Source organism: Prinia subflava, chromosome 24, assembly GCF_021018805.1.
Source record: "Prinia subflava isolate CZ2003 ecotype Zambia chromosome 24, Cam_Psub_1.2, whole genome shotgun sequence".
NCBI lineage: Eukaryota > Metazoa > Chordata > Aves > Passeriformes > Cisticolidae > Prinia > Prinia subflava.
In genome coordinates this window covers 4,194,571-4,217,253 of record NC_086270.1, presented here as the reverse complement: position 1 = coordinate 4,217,253, position 22,683 = coordinate 4,194,571, and the positions used below count along the sequence as shown (strand labels likewise).

Genomic DNA, 22,683 nt, shown 5'->3' with positions numbered 1-22,683 from the left:
CCCTATCTTCCACCTCACCTTGTTCTTCTCATTCTTTAGATTCCTTTCAAATGGGATCATTATAAGAAAGAGGAGATTCCAGCAAGTCAGCTTTTCTATTGTCCTCTAACCTAAGGTTTTCTGAATATACAAACTACAACAAACTCCTCACACTGAATGCTGGAAAAAAAACATATTAGCAAAAGCAAAATATTCTGATATTTCTCAACAAGAAAAAGCAATTTTGATAAAGAATTGGGATTTACACCCCAACATATCTAACAGTGGCAAAGTATGTAGAAAATACTCCAAGAAGAGATGCCCTGAAAACAGACACTAAAAGACAAACTTTTAGACTTACGTAAGTAGGAAATAACAAAACACACAAGCTATTTAACAATAGCATGATGAAGACAATAATATTCTATCCTTAAAGGGAGAGTCTGCAAAAGCAATGAAGATATTTTGCCAAAAATGTGCATCCTGTACCAGGTGAATAATTTAGCAGTTAAAGTCTTAGGTTTCCATTGTAAGAACCTAAGACATACTCCTCCTGATTTCACATGTTTTCAGAAAACCCAAAACCACTCCTAGTTTACGTATTTCCCACAATTAAAAAGAAAATAATTCAAGGCATCATTTGGAGATAACCTGGTTCTGAGCTGTTCATTTCTATTGCAACTCAGTTCATTACAAAATAAAGCATTTGACCAAGGAGTTCACTGCTAAAGTCCATCTTAAAGAGAGTAACTGAGCTCAGACCATGAAACAAGTATGAGACTGATAACAACCCCTACAAAACTGTCACAGAATCACTTTTATTTTACAATGATCTTCATATTCAAGGTTCTAGACCTTCACTGTTCCTCCTCAGATGAAACCTCACTAGCAAGGAATGACCAGCACATCACCTTATCCTCTCAGGTTATACTGATTATACCCCAGTGCACATGAACACCCTCAGGTTTCACTCTTCAGTTACAAAAAGCTCTTTACACTTAGGACACACTTTGAGGAACTGCAAGTTCTCCCAATTCAGCTGATGGACTGTGAAAGGGTTCTCTATTCTGGTCCAGGAACTGCTGTGCTTCAAGTCATGTCTAGGCTGCTCTGCAATCCTATAACCCAACTCAGAGTGCCACGAACACAAACCAGCTTGTCCTTTTCAACAAGGGACACATTCACAATGTCCCTGCACTCAAGGGGACAGCACACACAAAGCTGCAACTGCAGAGCAACAGATGCAGGTTTATTAATCCATGTGTGAAAGCCTAATATTGAAGCTTCTACTACACTAAGCTTCTTCTACAGAAAATAATAATTGCAGAATGTTTTAAGAAAGGACAGAACCTTCCTAATACCCACATGATTATCCAAATACAGAAGAACAAAGCCTTAGAACTTGTCCACATTAATTAATTAAATGCTGAAATATATTTCTGTGGTATGATTAAAAGTGTACTAAAGACATTTAGTAGATAAATTGCAAATATAGTTGTCAAATTAAGCAATAAACTATTTCAACAGCTTCCCCCTTAATTTATAAAGTGCAGCTCTTTTTAAAACAACAACAACAACAAAAAAATACCAACTTAAAACTTACAGCACTAGCCTGCCAAGTACCAAAAGAACATCTTCACATTCTGTAGTCAAGTAAGGTCTTGCATTAGCAAAGCTTTGGATGGAGATTCGATACACTTCCAAAAAAGGCAAAATATGTTCTGATGCACCCCGACTGCCAGCATACTGGAGCAGTGTCTGAAACAAAATACGTTATCATTAGAAGCTTTTATAACACATTTTTGCTTAAAAACAAATATCAAACACAAATATCAAACACATACAGCGCAATAATTCTGGAAGTGAGACATTTTTTACTCTGGAGAATTTAAAGTGGCAACTTTTCACCTCAACAGAAATTCGCCCTTTTATTGAAACATATTTATATTTACTTTATTATTTTGATACAGTTATCAGAATTTCTATTGAGGAGAAAGCTAGATGCAATTGGTAGAAATGTGAGCTATTAAGTAGAAAATTCAGGCAGAAGTCCTACACTTAGATCCTTTTATACAACTGCCATGGAGACAGAACTATGTATGTAACCATGGAATCATTATTAGTAGCGAGAATGCATAAAAACTCGGAAGAAACTCAAGATTAAAACCATTACTACAGGTGTAGTGTTTTAAAGATACACACATTACCCACACAGCAAACACGAAGCCACCAGAAAGGGATACAAAACCCAGAACACATCATTACATAGATATTTTCAAATGCAAAATTACCCCAGATTTTACTCCTTGACCACAACAATCCCACATTACCTGGGCACAGCAGTAAAGCAGCAACATCAATCCAGCCAGTTTTAATAAAAATCACATCCACACATGGACAACAGCAGCATGTCCCAACCTTTTAAAACGTACCTACACTGCCTTGCTGTGCTCTGACAGGCTATGAAGTCAAATTTGAGAGCAAGCAGGGCACTGAGCTCTCCTGACTGCTTGGTTCAGAAATCACAGCCCTTGCTGAACACCCTCCCACACCCCCGAGCAGCGATGAACACTCACAGCTCCCTCTCCCATCAGTACTGCCCTAGACTAAACAAGGTAACAATCTCGACTAATGCCAGCTGCAAACCAAACCAATGAAAGAGGCTGTGCTTTTTGGAATCCTTAAAGCCAAGACTGCATGAGGAAAAAAAAGTTCAGAGTGCTTCACCCTACCATTCAAAACAACTCAAATTGTCCTACAAGGATGGGGAGGCCACATCCGTTTTCAAATCACTTAAAGTTGGGACTCTGACATAACAAACTTATTTTAAAACTGTAAAAAACCCCACATGAACTTACCAGATGGTGAATGGAAAGGACACTATGGAACAAACCCTACTACAAGCTTGCTAAAACCAATGCAGTCATAATAATGGCAAAAAACTTCTAAGACAAAACCCTCCCTCCAGCACAGCACAAAATAAGTGGCCAGTACCCAATGTTATGTCAGTGATATAACCATACTATACTAGACCTAGCCTAAAAACAATGCAGACTAGCAGAATCATGTGTTATACTTAAGAAATCTGTAAAAAATACCATTTAAGAATCAGTAATCTGCTGTTTTGTGGATTGTTCTCCAAGAATTAATTAACAGAACTTCTGGGTGAATGGAAGTTACAAACTTTCCCAAAACCTCACATAGTATTAATAGTTATAAAGACATAAGTGAGGGGCAGGAAATTGGAAGTTTGCAGAAACCATCCACAAAGATCATTAGCTGCAGCAGTGCATGGTGAGTAATAGCAGTCCTCAAGCTTATTTAACTGATTAATGAAGGATTTGATAATACAACTCAAATCATATATTGCTTCGTAGCATTAAATCACATTCAAAGACTGTCAAGCTGCAATCCCCAGGGAGTCAGCTGATGACTATCATAAATCAGCAGTTTAGTAAAGCCAGCAGTAACACTGCCATTACAGTGACTACAGAAACAGATCAAACACACAACTCCCTGCACCTTTCTAAAAATATATCCATTAAAACCAATCTATTTTAAAAGCCAAATTTAGTACTCAATTATTTTGACAGACACTTTGATCATAAACTACGTGGTCTATGTAAACCATAAAGCACAGCAGAATACTTTCTAAGATTAAATAAATTTTCTGTTAAACACTGCACCCTTGCTCAAGTGCAATCTGAGCACTGGGATCAAAGTCTTAAATCTAACATTAGGAATTCACTGAGTAACCATTTATGAGAAACTTCTTGTCAAATATGTAAACAATGGTTTCAGTGTAAAAAACAGATTCAAGGCGACAGAGTTATTAATAGCTTAGACTTCAAGGATCTGTAGTTTTGAACACGATGATGTTATTAGTATTAGCATTCTGACAAATAAGCCAAATGTGGTAAAGAAGCTCTTCAAAGCCCTTGTGCTATTTCACAAGTAATAGTTGTTGAGTTGTCCACCACAGATTTCTCCTGGCAGTCTAGATAAAAGCTATTATGGAAAATCTATTAACTTGACAGAATTAGATCATCTACATGTTCAAGGCATTTCGAGTAACAATTTAGAAGCAATTACTACCTTACAGTGTAATTACCTGACGAGAGTATTCATGCATTAAAGTCTTGTTAACACACGCCCACTTACACTTCATCCCACCCTCCTCTTTAATTCCAGTAACTTCTGATGGGCAGCTGGGGGGGGAAGAGCAGAGGCCACATCCACCCAAGCTGCAACACAGAGCAGCCAGACCCTCAAACTGCACACATTTTCACATTCAGCAAGGACACAACACCAGCTTAGCTAAACTTCCTCCAAAGCACAATTTTTTTGCTCGGACGCAATTTAAAGATGAAGATCTCAAAGCTTCCTGATCTGTTGTTACAGCTTTGAGACTCTTGAAGAAAAATACTTCCTCATCTTCTTAACCGTATTTGATTGCACTCAAGATGTCATCTTCAAAAATTTCAGGGAGTCAACAGCTGCTGGGCACTGGCAGAGGAGCAGCTTTGACATCCTACAACCTCCCCTTCACTGGTAACTCTTCTTCCAACTTATGACAGCCCAGCATTAAAATTAAACACTCCCCTTAGTCGTTCTCTCTGGCTGTTTGTTCATACTGTTCTCCACAAAAAATACGTGAATGTGCAAAGCATTCGTGCCTCTACAATATAAAGCTGCAGAGTCAATCTATTATTTAGGGTTCAACATTTTCTTTGTTTTGTTATCCTGGACAACAGTACTATTTCCCTGCTTGAAAATAGGGATCTTCAAGGAAATTGTGACATCTAGCACCATTCCCCATAAGAGCTAATGGAAAGCTGCACACAGCAGCACAAGTTCTAAAACAGCTTCCAGACAGCTCAAAGCACACAAAATTCACTGTTTTGGTTCAAAGTTTGCCTGACAGCCATGGTAATTTCCACAGCAAAACAGAGCACGTTCCAGACCCCTGCCTCTACTCACAGGATGGCAAATGCAAAACACTTCAGCTCTCCTTATGTCAGCTACTTCCTAAAATCAAACTTCAGCCCAGATAAATTCAGCTTCTTTCTAGCCACACTCTGCTGTAGGTTCACTTTATGGCAAAGTACCTTCCAAGTAATTAATATCAAAATTGAGCTCTTTACATTTCACTTACAGGCAAGCCTTAAGTTATTTAAGTTATCACAAAAATCCTCTGTCAGGAGAAATCCAGACATAAAATTACACCCCACCCACACTGGTCTGCCTGCACAATCACATCACAAACTCATCCTTCCCTGAAGCTGCTGCAGTTCCACATCCCCCACTGCTGCTCCTGGAGTACAGGCACGACAATCCAAAAAGTCCCAGACTGATGGCAACTCAAACTCAATCTTTTCCATTTTTATCTGTGCTATCACAGTATTTTAAAACCAGACTGCAATAATAGCACAAGGACCTAGAGAGCTACATTATTTGTGGGCCATGGCTTGGTGGTTTTTTTGGTGTGTTGGTTTTGGGGTTTTTTTGGTTGTTTGCCTTTTTTTAGGCAGCAGAATTGTCTTTCACCACACTCCACTGATCAAGTATCTCTGAAGTTCCCTTTATACCAAACTAATCCGGGAAACTGGATGTGTACACACACAGAACATCTTGACAACCACTTTATTAAGTGTTAGCTGAACACTTGTGCCAATGTTCTGACACAGTGTACACCACTGGTAACAATTTTAACAAAAATTAAACGTGGACAGTCACACTTTGTAGCAGGCTCCATGTCAGTGCAAGGTCACAGATCTTCACCATACACTGAACTTGGGACAAACAGTGCAGAATGCAGCTGCACCCTGCAGTTTGAGAAGAAAGAGTTTTGAAATGTAGTAAATATATTTATTTTCTTGTTTCAGTAAGTGATGAGCTAAACATTCCCCCAGAATGGTATGGCAAAGCACACAACCTGTGGATGCAAAATGGAAGACTGTGGAGGGCAACACCACTTATACATCATTTATGACACACCAGCAAGCTTTTTTCTCTGATTTTGACATTCACCAGTCAAATACTAACACTTTATCAGCTGAGGTGTTGTAAACTAGCTTAGGTAACAGATTTTTTTCTTACTTTAAAACTCACAATCTCTTCAGACTCAACAGGGACAACTCTCCAACCCAGCACTGTGACAACAATTTTCCAACCTTAGAGCTCACAGTAAATGATGCTGTGAGGGTACCAAAAACTAATTAACCATTGGAAGAGTTTACTTAAGAATGAGTTATCTCCATCACTGTGGCTTTAACCAAAACCAGTTCTTCTTCTGGAACTCAGGGCCTCCATTCAGAAATTGGTGATCTTCCTCTGGGTTGCACTAAGCGAGTATCCGAGACACAATATCCAAACCCCAGCTCGTTCAGTGACTTAAGGGCACTGTAGGCCCTTACAGGCCAGCAAGCACTCCTCGCACGCCACGGCGAATCTCCATCACGGCGGAATACGCAGATTTAATCCCGAGACAAGTGAAATAGTCAACGGGAGGTCTCGGAACCGAGCCAAAACTGCACAGAGAAAATGCGGTGCGGCCCGCCTGCCCCAGAGACCCACCCGAGGGCCAGGGGATGTCCCGGTGCGAAGCGACGCCAAGGCCCAAAGGCGAGCAGTCCCCTCGGCTCCGGGCCGGCGGCGCAGAGCCCACAGGGCACCCTCGGCAGGGCGTGCACAGCCCCGCTCGGCAGGCGGGCACGGTGCCCGAGCCCTGCGCGCCGCCAGCCGCGGAAGAGCGAGCGCGCACAGCGCCGTGCCTGCCCCGGCCGCAGCCTCGCTGCCCGCACCGGGCCTGCAGCCCGCGCCGCGGCCCGCCCCGCGCGGCTCCTACCTGGCAGAAGCCCCGGCAGTAGGCTCGGGACGAGGCCTCCGACACCTCCTGCTCGCGGAGCTCCGTCTGCAGCTGCCAGAGGCGAGCGCGGAGCGCCGACACCACCCGCGGCAGCTCCGGCCGCGCCGCCGCCTCGGCCTCCGCGTCCGCCATCTGCACCCGGCCCTACTGCGCGTAGGCACCGGTCACGTGACCGCGCGCTGACCTCATCGGCCTGGGACGGCGTCACGTGACGCGCGCACGTGACGCGCCGCTGTGCCCGCGCGGGCCGCCGGGCGGGGCGGGGAGCGGGCGCGCCCCCGCGAGCCGCCCCACGTGACCAGGGGGCGGTGCGCGCGGCCCCCAGGGCTGAGGGGGCGGGGCCGGCGGGAGCTGTAGCCCCGCCCCCCCGGGCCGTGAGGGCTCCGGGAGAGGGGCAGCGGCACGGCTTGGGGTTCCAGCCCGCTCTGCGATAAAGGTGACTGACTGCAGGGCTAAGGGACTGAAATATGATAACGGACTCCGGCCAGAGTCAGCTTTTAACTTAGATTGCCGTTATTTTACTCTTCCGTCTAACAACACGTTGTTGAAAGTAGAAAAGTCAGGTCTCTAGCATAGCCCTGGAGAGGCTGTTGCCCAGGCATGGGAACGGGGAGGAGGGTAAATAGCTTATACCAAGAATTTGCAGTGTGTCTGGTGACATAAGATGCTGGGCCCATGGATCGTCTCTGTCCTTAGCTCATGAATTATATATTTTCTATCCACTTTACATTCATGGAGGGGAGTGACAGACAGGCTTTGGTGAGAGCCTGGCATCCAGCCAGGGTCATTCCACTACAGCTAGAGACGGCAAAGCAAGAGAGTGGTAAGCAAAGTCAAGACAATTCAAGGAAGTGTTTAGCAAGACATGGAAAGGAAGGCACAGGCAGGGCTTGACAAGTCAATGAAGTTCTAGGCAAGGCAGCAGTATGCCAGTCAATGCCAGCAAATGGATGAGTGGGCAAGGCAAGCACAGAGAAGGGAGGAGAAGGAAAGACCTGGCTAGGGAGGGATAGGAAAGGCAAGGCCAGCAAGTGGCAGGCATGACAAGGCAAGGCAGAGCTCTGCAAAACAATACAAGGACTCTTCCCTTACCTGCCCCTTCTTGCTTTGCTTTGTGTACACCTCTCTTGCCTTGCCTTTCTGATCCCTCCTTTGCTTTGCCTTGAATTGCCTACCCCTTCTTTCCTGGTCTTGCCTTGCCTTGCCCTGCTTACCCCTCCCAGGACTAGTTGGCCTTCCTCTCCCTCACTTCTTCCTCTCCCTCCCTTCTTCCTCCCGTACCTCGCCTTGCCTTGAGTATCCCCCTCTTGCCTAGCCCTCCCTTGCTTTGCCAGCCCACTCCCCCAGCTTGGGCTACCTACTTCCTTTTTTCTTGGCCTTGCCTTGCCGCTCCTCTTTTGAAGTACCCAGCCTTACTAACCCTTAATCTACCCTTACACAGAGGAGTCACCGGTCTCCGCCTCCCTTGCCGTGGTTCCATTCGGGGCCGTGCCCTCACGCTGCCGAGCCCCCGGAGGGGCGCTGGGTGTGCCCGCAGCGCCGCCCGGTGGAGCTTTGGAGCGGGGGCACGGCCACGCGATGGCGCTGTGCACCCGACAGAGGTGTCGCCGTCCCTTGGCTCGGTGCCTTTTGGTGATAAGCCTTGAGTTTTTCGCTTTTTACCTTTTTCAGATGCTGTACTGCGTTAGTGTATGGTGTTGGAGATGCTAGGAGGAATTTCAGTGGTGTTGAAGTACATTTAGAGGGAATTGGGAAGGATTGATTTGGTGGTATCAACTGGTCTTTCAGAGGTGCTGGGTGAGGTTTAGGAGTGCTAAAGGAGAGTTGTAGCTGGCTGAAATGGTTTGGGGCGATGTTGGGAAGGCTTGAAGGTGGATTGGGGGAGCTAGGATGGTTTGGTCTGTGAGGGGAGTTGGTGGGTCCAGTGAGGGGTTTGATGGTTCTAAGGGATGCTCCTCTTACCAGTTCTTCTAGAGCACCCCTAGGTCTGGAGAGGGGAAAATCTCAGCCTTTGGGGCACCTCTGAGAGTCACCCCAACTGGCTTATGGTTATCACCCTCTTTCCCCTTGCATTTCCCACCCTTTCTCCATGATATTTCCTGTTCTTTTCCTCACACTTCCGCCATTTATGCCCTTAATTTAAGGCCTTAAAATAGTGTCAAAGAAGGATTTTTTGATTACTTAATTCTTAAAATAAGAGAAAAGGAGGCTTTCTCAATTTGAAGCCCTTTGTTCCTGAACCCCTTCCTTTTTCTGGGGTCGCTGGGATGCACTGGGAGGGACTTAGGAGAGACTGAGAGCACTGGGAAAAAACAGATTTTGAGAAAGTTTTTATTTGATTCCAGAATTCCCTCAGTTTTTAGGTTTCCCTTCCAATTTGGAATGCTCCACCCCAATTCCCTCACTATAGAGGAGACGCCCCTCATTAGCAGCCCCTATTAATGAGGCTGGGGGGGAGGGCTCTATGGAGGGGGGAAGGGGGAGCTGGACCCCCTCCGTGCTCCTCCCCCCACCAAACCAATGTGGTTCAGACTCATTTCACAGAAATTTGGGGGCAATTTCATTGAAATCAGGAAACATTAACATGGCGGGGGGAAATCCCCCAATATGGGGGTGTCCCCCAATATGGGGGTGTCCCCCCATCTGATAGCCGGGAGACCCCGCCCCTCTGACGTCACTCGGCGGTGTGGGGGGGCCGGTGGGACCCCCGGCGGCTCCTCAGGAGGAGGCGGAGCTGTGGGGAAGGGAGGGTTCAGAGAGGTCCCCAAAACAAGGGGTTCTACCCCAGAATATGGGGATGTCACCCAAAGGTCCTGGGACGGGACCCCACGGTTTGGGGGGATTGTGAAAATGCGAGGGTAAAGAAGCAGGATTTGGGGGTAAAGCAGCAGAACTTTTGGGCATAGCAACAGGGATTTGAGGCAAAACAGTGGGATTTTGGGGTTCCAGGAGCAATTCCAGGCGTTTCTCCCCATCAGCAGGAAGCTTTAGGGTGCAGCGGGGTGCTGGGGATGGTGCTGGGTGTGAGGGTGATCTGGGGGTCTCACCTGGTCTCCGGGGGACCCAGGGGGCAGCAGGCCCTGGGGCAGGTCGTGCTCCAGGTTGCGGGCGCTGGGGTCGGCACCCCAGGCCAGGAGCAGCCTCACGAGGGGCTCCTGGCTGGGGGTCCCACGCAGTGCTGCTGCCATGTGCAGGGGGGTGTTCCCGTGGGCCTGCAGGACGTGAGGGGGCTCAGGATCCCCACAAATCACCCTTCAGCCCCCCTAGAGGTACCTCAGAGACCCCTGAGACCTGATACCGATGCCTCCAGCCCCCCCAGACTCTCCACAGACACCCCCAAAGCCCACAGTGCCCTTCTGATCCCTCTGAATCTCCCAGAGCCCCTTCACGCCCTGCAAGCCACTAGAGGGACCCCAAAGAGCTCCACAGACCCCCTCCAATCAGTCCACAGAGGTCCCCCAGCCCCAAGTGCCCCACAAAGCCCTAAAGAGAACCAGAGAGCCCCTCAGAGTCCCCCCAGCCCCACAAGTCCCTCAGACCTTCATGTTGACAAGGCGGGGGGCCATGCCAGGCTGGCGCAGCAGTAGGTGGGCCAGGGCCAGGTTGCCTCCCCGCACGGCCAGGTGCAATGCTGTCTGGCTGCTTTTGGTGTCCTGGGGGCAAGACAGGGGTCAGGGGGGCCCACAGGAGGTGCCATCCCCCTACAGCCTCCTCAACCTCCCCAAAGGGAACCCAAGAGATCCCAGTGCCTGAGAGCACAGGTCTGTCCAGCCCATGGGGACCTGAAAGGAGACACAGGGGGCTTTGGGGGGCACACAGGTGTTGTGGGGGTCTCACACCCCTCCCCAACCCTCCCAAGGTAACCCAGCAGACCCCAATGGCCAGGAACTCAGGTCTGCCCAGCCCACCTTAGGGAGGGACACAGTCATCTTTGGGGGCCACAGAGGTCCGTGAAGGAAACCCGGGGGATGTGAGGGACACCTGGGGAGCCGTGGGTATCTGGGGGTCTGTACCTGGCTGCTGCTGTCCGCCCCCATCTGCAGTAGCAGCTCCACACAGCGGAATCGGTCCTGGGGAGTGGGGGACCCCCCTCCAGAGCCCCCCGCGGGGGTGTGCCCTCCCTGCAGCGAGGCGTTGTGGGCCAGGACAGCGCAGTGCAGAGGGGTCTGACCTGGGGGGGAACCAAGAGGGGTCAGGAACGGCCGTGCCCCCAAACAAGGCCCCCATGAAATTGGGAACCCTCCTAGGGACCCTCTCAAAGTACAGACACACCCCTGGGACCCTCCCACCATCAACCAGGACCCCCAAACTGGAGATCCCCCATCCCCCCAAACAGGGATGCATCCACCAGGAATCCCACCAAGAGCTATCAAAAAATGGGGATCCTCAGGGTCCCCTTCAAACCAGGGATCCTCAAGCCCCTTCTGTTTTGAGTATCCCCCAAGTGGGACACTCCCAAGACACCCTAAAACAGGGGACTTATCAGACACCCCAAATCAGGGACTCCTCAGTCCTCCGCCCCTTCCGATTGGGGATCCATCAACTGAACTCTCCCTGGTCCCACCCAAACAAGGACTCCCCAAGAATCACCCCCACCCCAAAACCAGCGACCTGCCCCAAGCCCCTCCACCACCCTTGCCCCCCCCAAATTTGCTGACCTTCAAAATTTCTGGCCTCCACGTTGACAGGAACCCCTGAGGAGATCATGGCCTGGGAAGGTGACAGGAAAGATTTGGGGTCCCCGTGGATACCAGGGACCCCCCCAGGCCAGTTCCCTGGTCTCCCAGGACAACCGTGTCCCTTCTGGACCCATTTTGGGATCCCCTTTGGGAGGGTTTAGTGGTCCCCAGTCCTCATGGGGGTTGGGGTCTCACCTGGAGGATTTGAGGGTGCCCATAGGCCGCAGCCAGATGCAGGGCAGTGCGACCCCTGTGGTCAGCAGCATCAGGATTGGCCCCCAGGACAAGCAGGTCCCGTACAATCTCTGGGGCTGCAGCTGCTGCTGCCACCAGCAGTGGAGTCTGGGGGGATAAAATGGGGGGTCAGGGAGGCTTGAGGGACTCCTGGGGGGAGTTAGATGTCTAGGGGGTAAAGGGGGTCTTGCAGGGAAGAAAGGAAGGTGGGGTGGTTGGGGGGCACCAAGCACCCCCAAACCCTCAAGTTTATCACCCTGGTATTCTGTTACTGCTCTGCCCCCCCTCACTGTTCCCTTATCATCCCCTCATTAATTATCTGTTATTAGTTGCCCCTTCATTAGCCCTTTATTGGCCTCTAATTACACCATCACTAATCACCCATTATTACCCCCCAGTATTAATTACCCTTTTATCCTCCATCACTCCTCCTGTTATTAGGCTGCAACAGAACCTGTGATGAATTATCCCAGAATTAACTACCCCACCCCATTATTAATTCCCCCCATAACCCCCGATCCATTATTGTCTTTTTACCCCCACCACCCCCTTATTGCCCCAATAAGACCCACTTATTACCCCTATAACCCCTTCTTTATGTCCAATGCCCTCAACTTTCCTGGGTGTTCTTGCACTTCTAGTTTCACCCCCCATATCCCCGCCCAAAGTTGCCTAGGTGCTCCTGCACCTTGATCTCCTCCAGACGCCCCCCAGGCCCCCCAGGTGTGTCCCCCTCCTCACCTTGCCCAGGTGCTCCCGCACCTCGAGTCCCCCCAGGTCCCGCAGGGCCTCGGCTGCAGCCCGGGCGAGCGCCCGCAGCCGCCCGGCACAGAGCACGTGCAGCAGCCTGGGGGTGCAGGGGGGGTTAGTGGGGACTCCCGTGCCCCTCTACCTGCCCCCCACATTCCACCCAGACCATAGACCCCCCCCAAAAAGACTTGTCACCCCATGTCCCCTCCCAGTGCCTCACAACTGCTCTGGGGGCTTTCCAGCGCTGTTCTTGCCACACTGACTCCCCCAGTGCCTCCCACATTTACTCTCCTGTTTACCCCACACTGATCTCGCCCGCACTGACCCCACTTCACCCCATTGCCCCCCACTGAACACTGCATTGACCTCCACCCACCCCATTTCCCTCCCACTGCACCCCTATGGGCCCCACTGACTGTCCTTCACACCACTGACCCCCTAAATTGCCCCCCATTTGCTCTAATTTAGCCCATTGACCCCTCATGGATCCCTTGACCCCTGAACCCCCTTATGACCCCTGTACCCCCCAGTGCCCTCCCGTGCCCCCCCTGCTCACGTGTCCCCTTCCTCGTCCTGCCACAGCAGCTCCCGGGGGTCACGGCCCCCCAGTGCAGCGCGGGCAGCTGCCAGTTCGTGGGGTTCAGGATACGGGTCTGGGGTCTCCCTTCCCAGCAGGGGGGGCCCAAATTCTCCCCACGGCACTGGGGGATGGGGCCAGGCAGGGCCAGGGATGGCAGCAGCCTTGGGGGGACAGCAGTAAAGGTGGGGGGGGGCTTGGTCCCAGTTACCCCCCCACAGCTCCAGGTGCCCCCCAAATCCTGCCCCAACGACCCCCCATTTTCCTCCCCTTGCCCCCCCAGCTGCCACCCCATTGCCCCATCTACATCATCTCCCCCCATTGCTGCTCTCATTGCCTCTCCACTGCCCCCAATTGCTTCCTTCATTCCCTCCCTTAACCATCCCATTGCCCCCATTTAACTCCGCATTGCCTCACCACTCCCCTCACAGTTGTTTGCCCCCCCTTCTCCCCCCCATTTCCCCTATTCCCTCCCTTTGCCCCCCATTCTCCTCCCACTGCCCTTTCCCCCATTGACCCCCATTTACCACACTGCCCCCCCTTTAACCTCCCAGTTTTACGCCCCATTTCTCCCCCTCCTCCACTGTCCCCTCCAAACCCTCACCTGGAGCCCCCTCGGAGCTGAGGCCCTTCCCCCATGAGCCCCCCTCGGGCTGCCATGGGGCGACACAGGAGGGACCGCGCAGAGGCTGGGCGACACCGCGGGGGCGCCGGGCCAGGGGGCACCTGAGGGAACACCTGGTGATGGGGGACAGGGGGAGGACTTGGGGGGGAGTGGGGAGGTTTGGGGGGAGGGACATGGAGGGGGATTGAGGGACACAGGGAGGATTGGGGGAACGTAGGTATTGGGGGGCCATGGAGAGGATTTACGGGGCACAGGTTGGGGGGGATCTGGGAGGAATTGGGGGATCGGAGATCACTCACAATCCGAGGGGCGCGGGGAGGGCACAGCCAAAACCTGGGGGGCAGAGGGGAGAGCGAGGGTGTCAGCGAGGAGAGTGGGGGTGTCCCGGGAGGTGTCACGGGGATCGGGGGTCACCCACCGGGGATCTCGCCCCTTCCCTGCTTTTCTGCTGCCGTAGCTCCTTCAGCAGCTGCTTCACCGTCTGGGGCGGAGCGGCGCGGGGGGGACCTGGGGGTGTGCAAGGTGTTGGGGGCTCACAGGGATGCCGGAGAACCCCGCCAAACGCCCAGGCCTCCCCCAGATCCCCGTGTCTCATCCAGACCCCCGGGGGTCCCCCGGAGCTCCTGAGACCCCTCAAACCGCCGTGTCATAACCGGGCCCACCGGGACCCCCAAACCCCCAGAGAGGCAGTAATCCCCCTGTGGTGACGTCACTGGGATTCCCACTACGTCACCCCCGCCCCCGCTGGCACCGCCCTCCTCCCCGGGGAACCCCCTCCTCCCCCGCGGGGAGAATCCAGCGGGGAGGCCCCGGGAATTCCCCCGCTCCTTGAAGGCCAGGGTACCCCCTCCTCGCCCCCAGGTCTCCTAAAGGGTCAGCGGACCCTTCTTGGCTCTCTTAAAGGGCCACTGTCTCCTAAAAGCAGCTCTTAAAGGGCCAGTGTCCCCTAAAAGGGAATCGTAAAGGACCAGCCCTCCCTCCCAGGTGTTTTAAAGGGCCAGCACCCTGTCCCAGAGCTCTTAAAAGACTAGCATCCCCTAAATGCGGGTCTTAAAGGGCCCGCAACACCCCCCTCTTCCCCGTCCCCCGTACCTCTCTGGGGCCGCATCCCGCGGGAGCCGGGGACAAATGGGGCCGGGGCGGCCGCGGGGACCGTTTTGGGGGGACTTGGGCGAGGAAGCCCCGCCCCGGAGGGAAACGCCACCAAAACGCCAACGCTGTCACTGTAGCGACGGGTGACAAGAGGGCGGGGGGCGGAGCTTCGGAGGGGCCCATGGGACCCAAAGGATGCGTGAAGGTGGCGGGGTCACCCCAGGGCGGGGTCCTCTGTGGGGGTGTCGGGAAGGGTCCCGGGTCCGGGGTTGTTCCCTTGTGACATCACCAGCACCGATGTGGGGCGACAATCCAGAGTCCCTCCCACCCCCCACCATTTTGTGTGGGTCTTTGCCCCATTTGGGGGCTCTGTTCCCTATTCTAGGTGGGGGCTCTGTCTCCCCAACCCCAGAAGATCACGAAGCCCATGAAGACTGTGGAGACCCCAGGGCTGGTGTCTTTACTGGGGGAGGGGTCATACACCCAGCTGTCCCCCCCACAATTCGCAGGGTGTCACTGCTCCCCTCCATACCCCCCGCTTGGGGGGTGGGTTGTGTCTTACCCCTTTGGGGGATCTGTGCCCCATTTGAGGGACATTCCTCACCCACTTGAGGGGGCCCATTTGGGTGGGACACATGGGACCCCCAACTCCAGGACACCATGAGACCCACTGAGATCACGGAGACCCCTGAGGCCACCCAGGCTGGTGGTTCTATTTTGGGGGGATGACACGCAGCAGGGGAGTTCCCTCCAGAACCCTGGCTGGGGAGGTGTCACAAGTGTACTTTCTACTGCAATAGCTGCTGAACCTCAACCACTCCCGAAGCCTTACTCAGACAGGCGGCTCCACTTCTCTAAATGCCAGGACATACCTGCCCAAAGAGCTGGAACAGCCGAGGAGCAGCCAGCAGCTGAGGGAACAGCAAAGCACCTGACAGGGGCTGTGCTTCATACACCCCAGCCTCAGGGGCTGCACCTTTTGCAGCATATCTGAATCCTTGGCTCAGCCACTTTCACGCCTCAATGCTGCAGCTCACAGGTGAAGCCCACCTCCCTTCCCTGGCCCCAGCCACAGACACTGGCCCTGAGCCCTGAGATGGACAGAACAGGCAGGAAAGAAGAAAAAAAAAAATAGAGAGAAGAAGCCTAATAAAGTAGACATGGAAAGAAACTTGAAAATGTGAAAAGGAGCAAGGTCAGGAGAGAACTAAAAACTGGCACAGAAAGCTACAGTACCAGTGTATATGTATAAATAAAATTTTAAAGCCAAGGAATAAGAGAGGAAAATAGACAGTAAGCTAGGTAAAAGTATACAGAAAATATAAATTTTTAAAGCTAAGGAACTAAGAGAGAAATTAACTAAAAAGTAGCAACAGTGAACTGAGATAAAGACAGAAACTGTAAAAAAAGCCCTTAAACTTTCTGATACAGGCCAGGGCATCTTCAGAAATTTTGCTTGTGAAAGTGAAAACACAAATGTGCACCTACTGATTTGCATGTGTACCTTAGCAAACAGAAGTGAATCTATAAGGCAGCACAGAAAATACATTAATGTGAAGAATATGTGCTTCAGTCTTTGTATGATGATCTCTGGTCTGCCTTCAAACACAGTACTGCAGAATTTGGTGATCCTAAAGACAACATTGAGTAGTACAGTTGTCCAAATTTCTCGTTGTTACAGTTTATCACTTGTGGTCCTCCTTCACTGCTGATAGAAAACTATGGGAGTGAGTTCAGGTTAACCCAAAAACAAGTAGGGCACATTGCTGATGTTTGTGCCTCTACTTCTGTAGCTGCCCATTGTGGGTCAGACAGATAAGAGTAGAAAATAAAAATCAATTGTACACATAAAGCACACATTATTGATGTACAGAAATGAATAGGCCTTGATCTTCAGAGAATATTTCCATGATTGGAGGATTACTGTGATGTTTGACCCTAAGCTAAGAAAAATCAATACAGTCATAAAAATTTAGAGAATGTTTTGCAGTGAATAAAAAGCCAGTGAGGTAGCTTCTAGACCTGGCAGAAAAATGAATAGTCTCTCCATACATCACTGAATTACTAAATTCTGAACGTTGTTATGAACAGTTTGTGTAAATAGTCAGAGTTGCAAGCTCTGAACTAAGGTAAAAAACAGTGTCAGCACTATAAAATTATTGTTGGCACTTGAATTTGTTTTCCCTCATGGCTTGTCAAGTTGTCATTTAACTCTAGTACCATTTTAAATGAGATAACGCATGCTGGAACACTGTGTGGATCGTTACATGTTTGTTTAATATTTAGGTTTTACAGAGCAAGTAAACCACCAGCCAGTGTAGTTCAGTCTCACCAAACACTTCAGGTTCTCAGACAAAGCTTCTGCATCTCTGCACGAGCTGGTGGGGAGCTGTCTGTGGACCACTTCAGCAGACTTAGAGGGTTTTTTATCAATAACAGAAACATATTTAGAGCCCTACTTTAAGTGCTCAATAGAAGACACGTTTCAAATCCTGCATTAAGTACTTCATAGGAACGGCTGGCTGGGGACTGCTGGCTTGCCAGAATGATTGAGTACTTTCAGGCAAGCTGTCAAGTGTGAAATGGGACATGACCTATTGACTGATCTTCAGCACCAAAATTAAAAGATAATGATTAGCATTTTACAGTTCTCAGCAGAGGAAGTTTATTTATCCTTTATAGGACATTTAAATTAAAGCTGCAGATTTTTTATTTCTAGCTTTTTAAAATGATAATCTTCTACTGTTCACAGTTAAATTATGCTTGGAGCAGTAGTAGATTGAACAATAGATCGATTTTCTCCTCCCTTCAGCCCCAGCAAATATAAATTCCATTTGCAAAGCTCACATTCTATCACTTGCTCCTGTAGCAAAATAAACTGCACATAATGTGTCCATTGACTCACCTGGATGGAAGATGGCAGGGGTTGTAATTTTTTATTGGACGTCGCAGATGTTTAGTTTTACACGTGTTTGTAAAGAAAGGTATGTTTATTTTTATTTTACCATTTATATTTACTTTCTTTCTCTTTAAGAAATGTCTAACTTGCCTATTTGTATACTGATATGCAAAAGTATTTTCATGTTTAGAAGGCTTAACATAAAGATTCCTCTAGAGACATCAATATTACAACCATAAGATTCCAGCTTCTGTTGACTTGTTAGCACTCCTGTTCTACAGGGTGAAAATTAATCCCATTTGAAGAGAAAATGCTATGCTAAAGCACCGTTATCCTAAAAAATACCAAAATTAGATACTATTCTACTGAATTGTGCCTTACATATAATGAAAAGGTAAATCTACAAGTGTTTTGCTTCTCTCCACACATAAGAAAAATTCTGTTACAACTTTTTATGTATACAATAACGTAAATATTGAAAAGGAATTTAAAATTTTGTCCACAATGTAGTATCCTGCTAATGGAGAAACAAACATATGAAAGGAAGGTGAGATGTACAATTACACACATCTATTACCAGTTTATCTGTATTCAGATGACAGTCATTTAGGAAAAGGCTGATAAAGAATTTTGGTGTAATTTATTTTTTCATACAGTTTTGGCCAAAGATAGTAATGCTTTACACTTCAGCACTCTATTCACTTTTACAAATGCAGGTATCATTGATCAGAGGAAGCTAACCAATTACAGCAGTTCTATTTAGTTATTGTTCACATCCATAAATAAAAAACAAATGTCTGCACAAAATTATATGCTTAAATATGCCTTTTAAATAAATAATGACATGTTTGTGAAAGGATTTATTCCCTCTTGAGCTCCTTTATATAACCAATTTTCTCTGTGAAACAGTAATTGGATTGCCATAATTATAGCTGTGACACGGGGCTTGGAACATGCAAAAAGAGGACAAGGAAATATTCCTGTACCTTGATAATTGTCCTAAAGATAAAAGTACTGCTCTCACGTTGTTGTTGGATGATGTTCAGATGGATCACATAATGCTCTTAGAATCCTGCTGCAAGTCAGGAACTCTGGTTTGCACGGATCTGATGCAGACTGAGGGTGATTAATTAATATCTCGTAGTGATGTTCTTATCAGGATGTTAATAATAAAGTAGACACAGGGAGGAGATGCAGTTCTCCATCTCGTGGATGAGAGAAAATACCTAATTATCAATTAGCAGTTGGTCATGTTCCCATGGTTACAATGTGAGTTATGATAGTTTTCCCAGTGTTGTTTTTTTCATGATGCATTAAGGAAGGAATGCAACTTTTACAATGTTTGGTCCTTTTTTCTCTCATACATTTTAGTGTTAATATGGCAGAATAACCATGGGAGACTGGAATTTCCTTGGAGGCATTTTAGAGGAGGTCCACATTCATTCCACTATTATTGGAAAGATTTGGCTCACGATCCTCTTCATATTTCGAATGCTTGTCCTTGGAGTGGCAACCGAGAATGTTTGGAATGATGAACAGTCCGAATTTATATGCAATACTGAGCAGCCTGGTTGCAGAAATGTGTGCTATGATGAGGCCTTCCCCATCTCTCTCATAAGATACTGGGTCTTGCAAGTTCTGTTTGTGTCTTCCCCTTCCTTGGTGTATATGGGTCATGCCTTATACAGACTACGAGCCTTGGAAAAAGAGAGGCAAAAGAAGAAAGCTCAGGTAAGGGTGGAACTTGAAAGCACTGAATTAGAAATGACTGAAGATCGTAAAAGACTGGAGAGAGAACTCCGGCAACTGGATCAGAGGAAGCTGAACAAAGCTCCCCTGAGAGGCTCTCTGCTCTGCACTTATGTGATTCATATTTTCACGAGATCTGCAGTGGAAGTTGGCTTTATGATTGGGCAGTATCTTCTTTATGGCTTTCACTTAGATCCCCTTTATAAATGTCAGAGAGACCCATGTCCAAACACAGTTGACTGCTTTGTATCTAGACCAACAGAAAAGACAGTGTTTATACTTTTCATGCAATCAATAGCGACTGTATCGTTGCTTTTAAATATTCTAGAAATTATCCACTTGGGATTCCGAAAAATTAAAATGGGGCTCTGTGAGCAGAATAAAAACAAGAATGACTCTGACAATTTCTACATAAACAAATCTAAGAAATACTCTGTGATACCACACTCTTCTTTGGGAATACCCAGCACCCCTCAGAAAACACTTCCTTGTGCTCTTAGCAATTATACATTTTTGATGGAAAAGCAAACTGACACTATGCTCTACCCAGTTTTAAATTCTCCTTCTATGTTTCAGTCTGTGCAAAATAACCGTACAGAAAGCAGCAGCAATTACACCCACTGCAATCAGGAAAACAAATCTCCAAAGAAGAGGCCAGCTACAAATGCTTTAGACAATCAGACTCAAAATGCTAGCACAAATAATAACGAAGGCTTTCTTGGCGAGCTTTGGACTGAGACACGTGATGCACAAGAAGAGGTTGAAAAGAAACATTTTCTTGTTACTCAGAATGCAGACACAGCTTCAAACGTGTACTTGAGAAGCTTTGCTGAGATGCCATCTCAAACTCCATTGCAACCTGATACAACTTTTCCTAGTACCAGTTTTAGACGACAGGCAATGGTTGAGAACACAGGAGCACCAATGAATCCTCTTCCAAAGAACAGTGACAGAAGGCAAAGCAGTTTCAGTGTCAACAAGGCCCAAATTCCTCACAACGCTGATGTAAAAAATTCCAGCCGAGCAGACACTTCTGACTCGGTGGGGGTGGTGAGCTCAGAATCTACACAAAGCAGGAACTGGAGTAGTCCAAAGCCTTTCTCTCTGTCCAGGCAACAGTCCCTGTCAAGCAATGCCAGCAGCAGGCGTGCCCCCACTGACCTGCAGATATAGCGTGGGGTAACCCGTCAACTGCACTAACCATGCTGGGATAACTCCTCAACACGGACATAACCTAGACCTGTGTGCAAGTGTAGCTAAATAATTCAACTTGACCAGCTGTTTACATAGATAGAAAAGTTGTGTAACCTTTGAATAGCAGCTCAGTAATTTTAAACAGTCTCTTTACTTCCTTTGTAATGAAAATGTGGCACAGACCTCAGTGTATAACTCCAGCTAAAAAAGAAAACATACATCCTCTCAATCCACATATTAGGAAAAAGTCAGGCATAAAATTACAGGTAATACAATTTAAGATGAATAAAAGTAGAGGACAAAATTTACAATCTAACAATATTTTTTACAAAGACCAGTAAATCAAATTAGGCTAAAGATGGTATTGGTGCTCTCAGAAGAACTTATTGGTAAATGTGTTTCTGCTTATTCAGTCTGAGAATTCAAACAGACATTTGATAGCTGACCAAAAGCAGAATGTCAAACACATTCCATTGTTCAAACTGTGGTAAATACAAAGAGAAAAAACATTTACAGAACAGATCACTAATTCTTTGACTCCAGGGCATACTTCCTTTTCAGTGTACCACTACTGACCTCCTCAGCAGAAAAATCAACGTGAATTTCTTATAGTGTATTATCAGAATTCAATGCACCACTACATTTTAAAAACAGATTAATTACAGATATGTTGTGAGCATTACTTTTGACATTTTTCATAACACTATTAAGATAGCACAATCAGAAAACAAGTTACTGAAATGTACTAATCAGACATTTTGAATTTCACAAACCAGTAGTCTTACTATGGAAAACAGAAAAAAAACCAAAACCAAAAACAGGGAACAACAAAAAAAATCAAATATGGTAGTACCTTCCTGATTTTAGTTACAATGTCAAAAGACATAAAAGGTTTATCAAATGGTAAAATTACTCCTTTTCTGTCTTGTCTCTCTCCTGAATTCGGATAAACTTTTAAATCAAACAAAGCTTCTACCTGTTTAGGAGGAGCATTTGTGTTTATGCTTTTTATGAGGATAACAAAACATTAGGACATTCATCCACTTGCTGTTCAGGTCCGTGTGGTGTAAAGGAAGTTGCATGAAACATCTTGAAATAATACAGGAGGCAAAGACAAACAAAATACTACGGTACATTTGTAATCAAGTTTTCTGTGTATGAAATACATTTATTTGAGCTGCACAGCACTGAAACACTGAGCTGGTCACAGCTGGAATGCATCAGTATTTTTGTGTGTATTTTTTACACACAGAATTGTGAAACAGCAGATTTGACTTACTGTATGTGTATTGAAAAAATAATTTGTGAGATACAGCATGATGTTACAGCACAATTAAATTCTTAAAGTGCATTGTCACTGTGCTTACCAGACAGCCACATTTCAGATTGACTGAAAACTGTACAACACCAGCAAAAAAGAGCCAGAAAACCTAAGCAACGTTAATTTGGTCCCGTCCACGTAAGAAATACACACTAGAACTATTAAAACTATTCGCTGTAGATTTGTCTCCAGCAAGTATCCTTGTCACTTCTAGTATTGTTCTGTGTGTATACATAAACACAGCCCTACAGAATTGTGTTTACACTGTCAAATTTCAGATTGTGTAACATACTGAAATGTACATAAATGTATAGCATGACTTAGGCCAGTTAATGCTGCTGCTGTGGCTTTGATTCTTGCATTTCTTGATGCGTAAGATTCTATGGGCAATAACTGCTAATGCTTCTTTTCTATTTAATCCCTCCGTAATAAATCGTATTTAATGCACTCTGTTCCTGCTCTCTAAATAATAGAAAGTTAGCATTTAGATGTTCATCTATGGGATATGACATTTGTATTTTGTTGGTCAAGACAAGTTAAAAAAGCATTTTTCTGCTGCTGCTGCAAGAACTTTATTAACTTTTTTTATGTCTGGACATGAGTTAGACACTGTTTCATCAGAGCACCTTGCCAAATTAAGAGTAACTACTGAAAAATATAAACATTGCAGAAGAGCATGGAGAAAAATTGTGAAAAATCCCTGACATTACTTCCAA

General features: G+C 47.5%; 3 protein-coding genes across 7 annotated transcripts in view; 1 reads left to right on the top strand and 2 right to left on the bottom strand.

The window, feature by feature from the left end:
* RLF (RLF zinc finger) overlaps positions 1-7,023 on the bottom strand; it is a 39,400-nt gene extending 32,377 nt beyond the window's left edge. Inside the window, exons 1-2 of one of the 3 annotated variants that reach the window (XM_063418870.1) lie at positions 6,827-7,023; positions 1,583-1,737 (exon numbers count right to left, since the gene is read on the bottom strand). In XM_063418870.1, the coding sequence (XP_063274940.1) occupies positions 1,583-1,737; positions 6,827-6,979 (308 nt within the window). In that variant the 5' untranslated portion in view covers positions 6,980-7,023. Of the gene's footprint in view, positions 1-1,582; positions 1,738-2,309; positions 2,522-6,826 lie in introns of those variants that run through there. The other 2 variants (XM_063418871.1, XM_063418872.1) reach the window with 2 other exon arrangements.
* Positions 7,024-7,225: 202 nt separating this feature from the next.
* Positions 7,226-22,671, top strand: GJA9 (gap junction protein alpha 9). Its single transcript, XM_063418930.1, has 3 exons — positions 7,226-7,283; positions 17,674-17,788; positions 19,075-22,671. The coding sequence occupies exon 3, from the start codon at positions 19,096-19,098 to the stop codon at positions 20,623-20,625; it is 1,530 nt and encodes a 509-aa protein (XP_063275000.1). The 5' UTR covers positions 7,226-7,283; positions 17,674-17,788; positions 19,075-19,095; the 3' UTR covers positions 20,626-22,671.
* On the bottom strand, positions 9,188-15,281 carry LOC134561672 (NF-kappa-B inhibitor delta-like). Of its 3 annotated transcripts, none has more exons than XM_063418866.1 (12): positions 14,131-14,219; positions 14,012-14,045; positions 13,692-13,813; positions 13,067-13,251; positions 12,502-12,607; positions 12,169-12,214; positions 11,722-11,868; positions 11,506-11,557; positions 10,861-11,018; positions 10,387-10,500; positions 9,895-10,059; positions 9,188-9,581 (listed from the first exon to the last, which is right to left on the bottom strand). In XM_063418866.1, the coding sequence occupies exons 3-12, from the start codon at positions 13,745-13,747 to the stop codon at positions 9,522-9,524; spliced, it is 1,089 nt and encodes a 362-aa protein (XP_063274936.1). In that variant the 5' UTR covers positions 13,748-13,813; positions 14,012-14,045; positions 14,131-14,219; the 3' UTR covers positions 9,188-9,521. The 3 variants fall into 3 exon arrangements, with proteins under 3 accessions (XP_063274936.1, XP_063274934.1, XP_063274935.1); XM_063418865.1 differs by lacking the exon at positions 12,169-12,214 and adding an exon at positions 14,805-15,281 and having other exon boundaries at positions 9,189-9,581; XM_063418864.1 differs by lacking the exon at positions 12,169-12,214 and having other exon boundaries at positions 14,131-14,415.
* Positions 22,672-22,683: the final 12 nt, after the last annotated feature.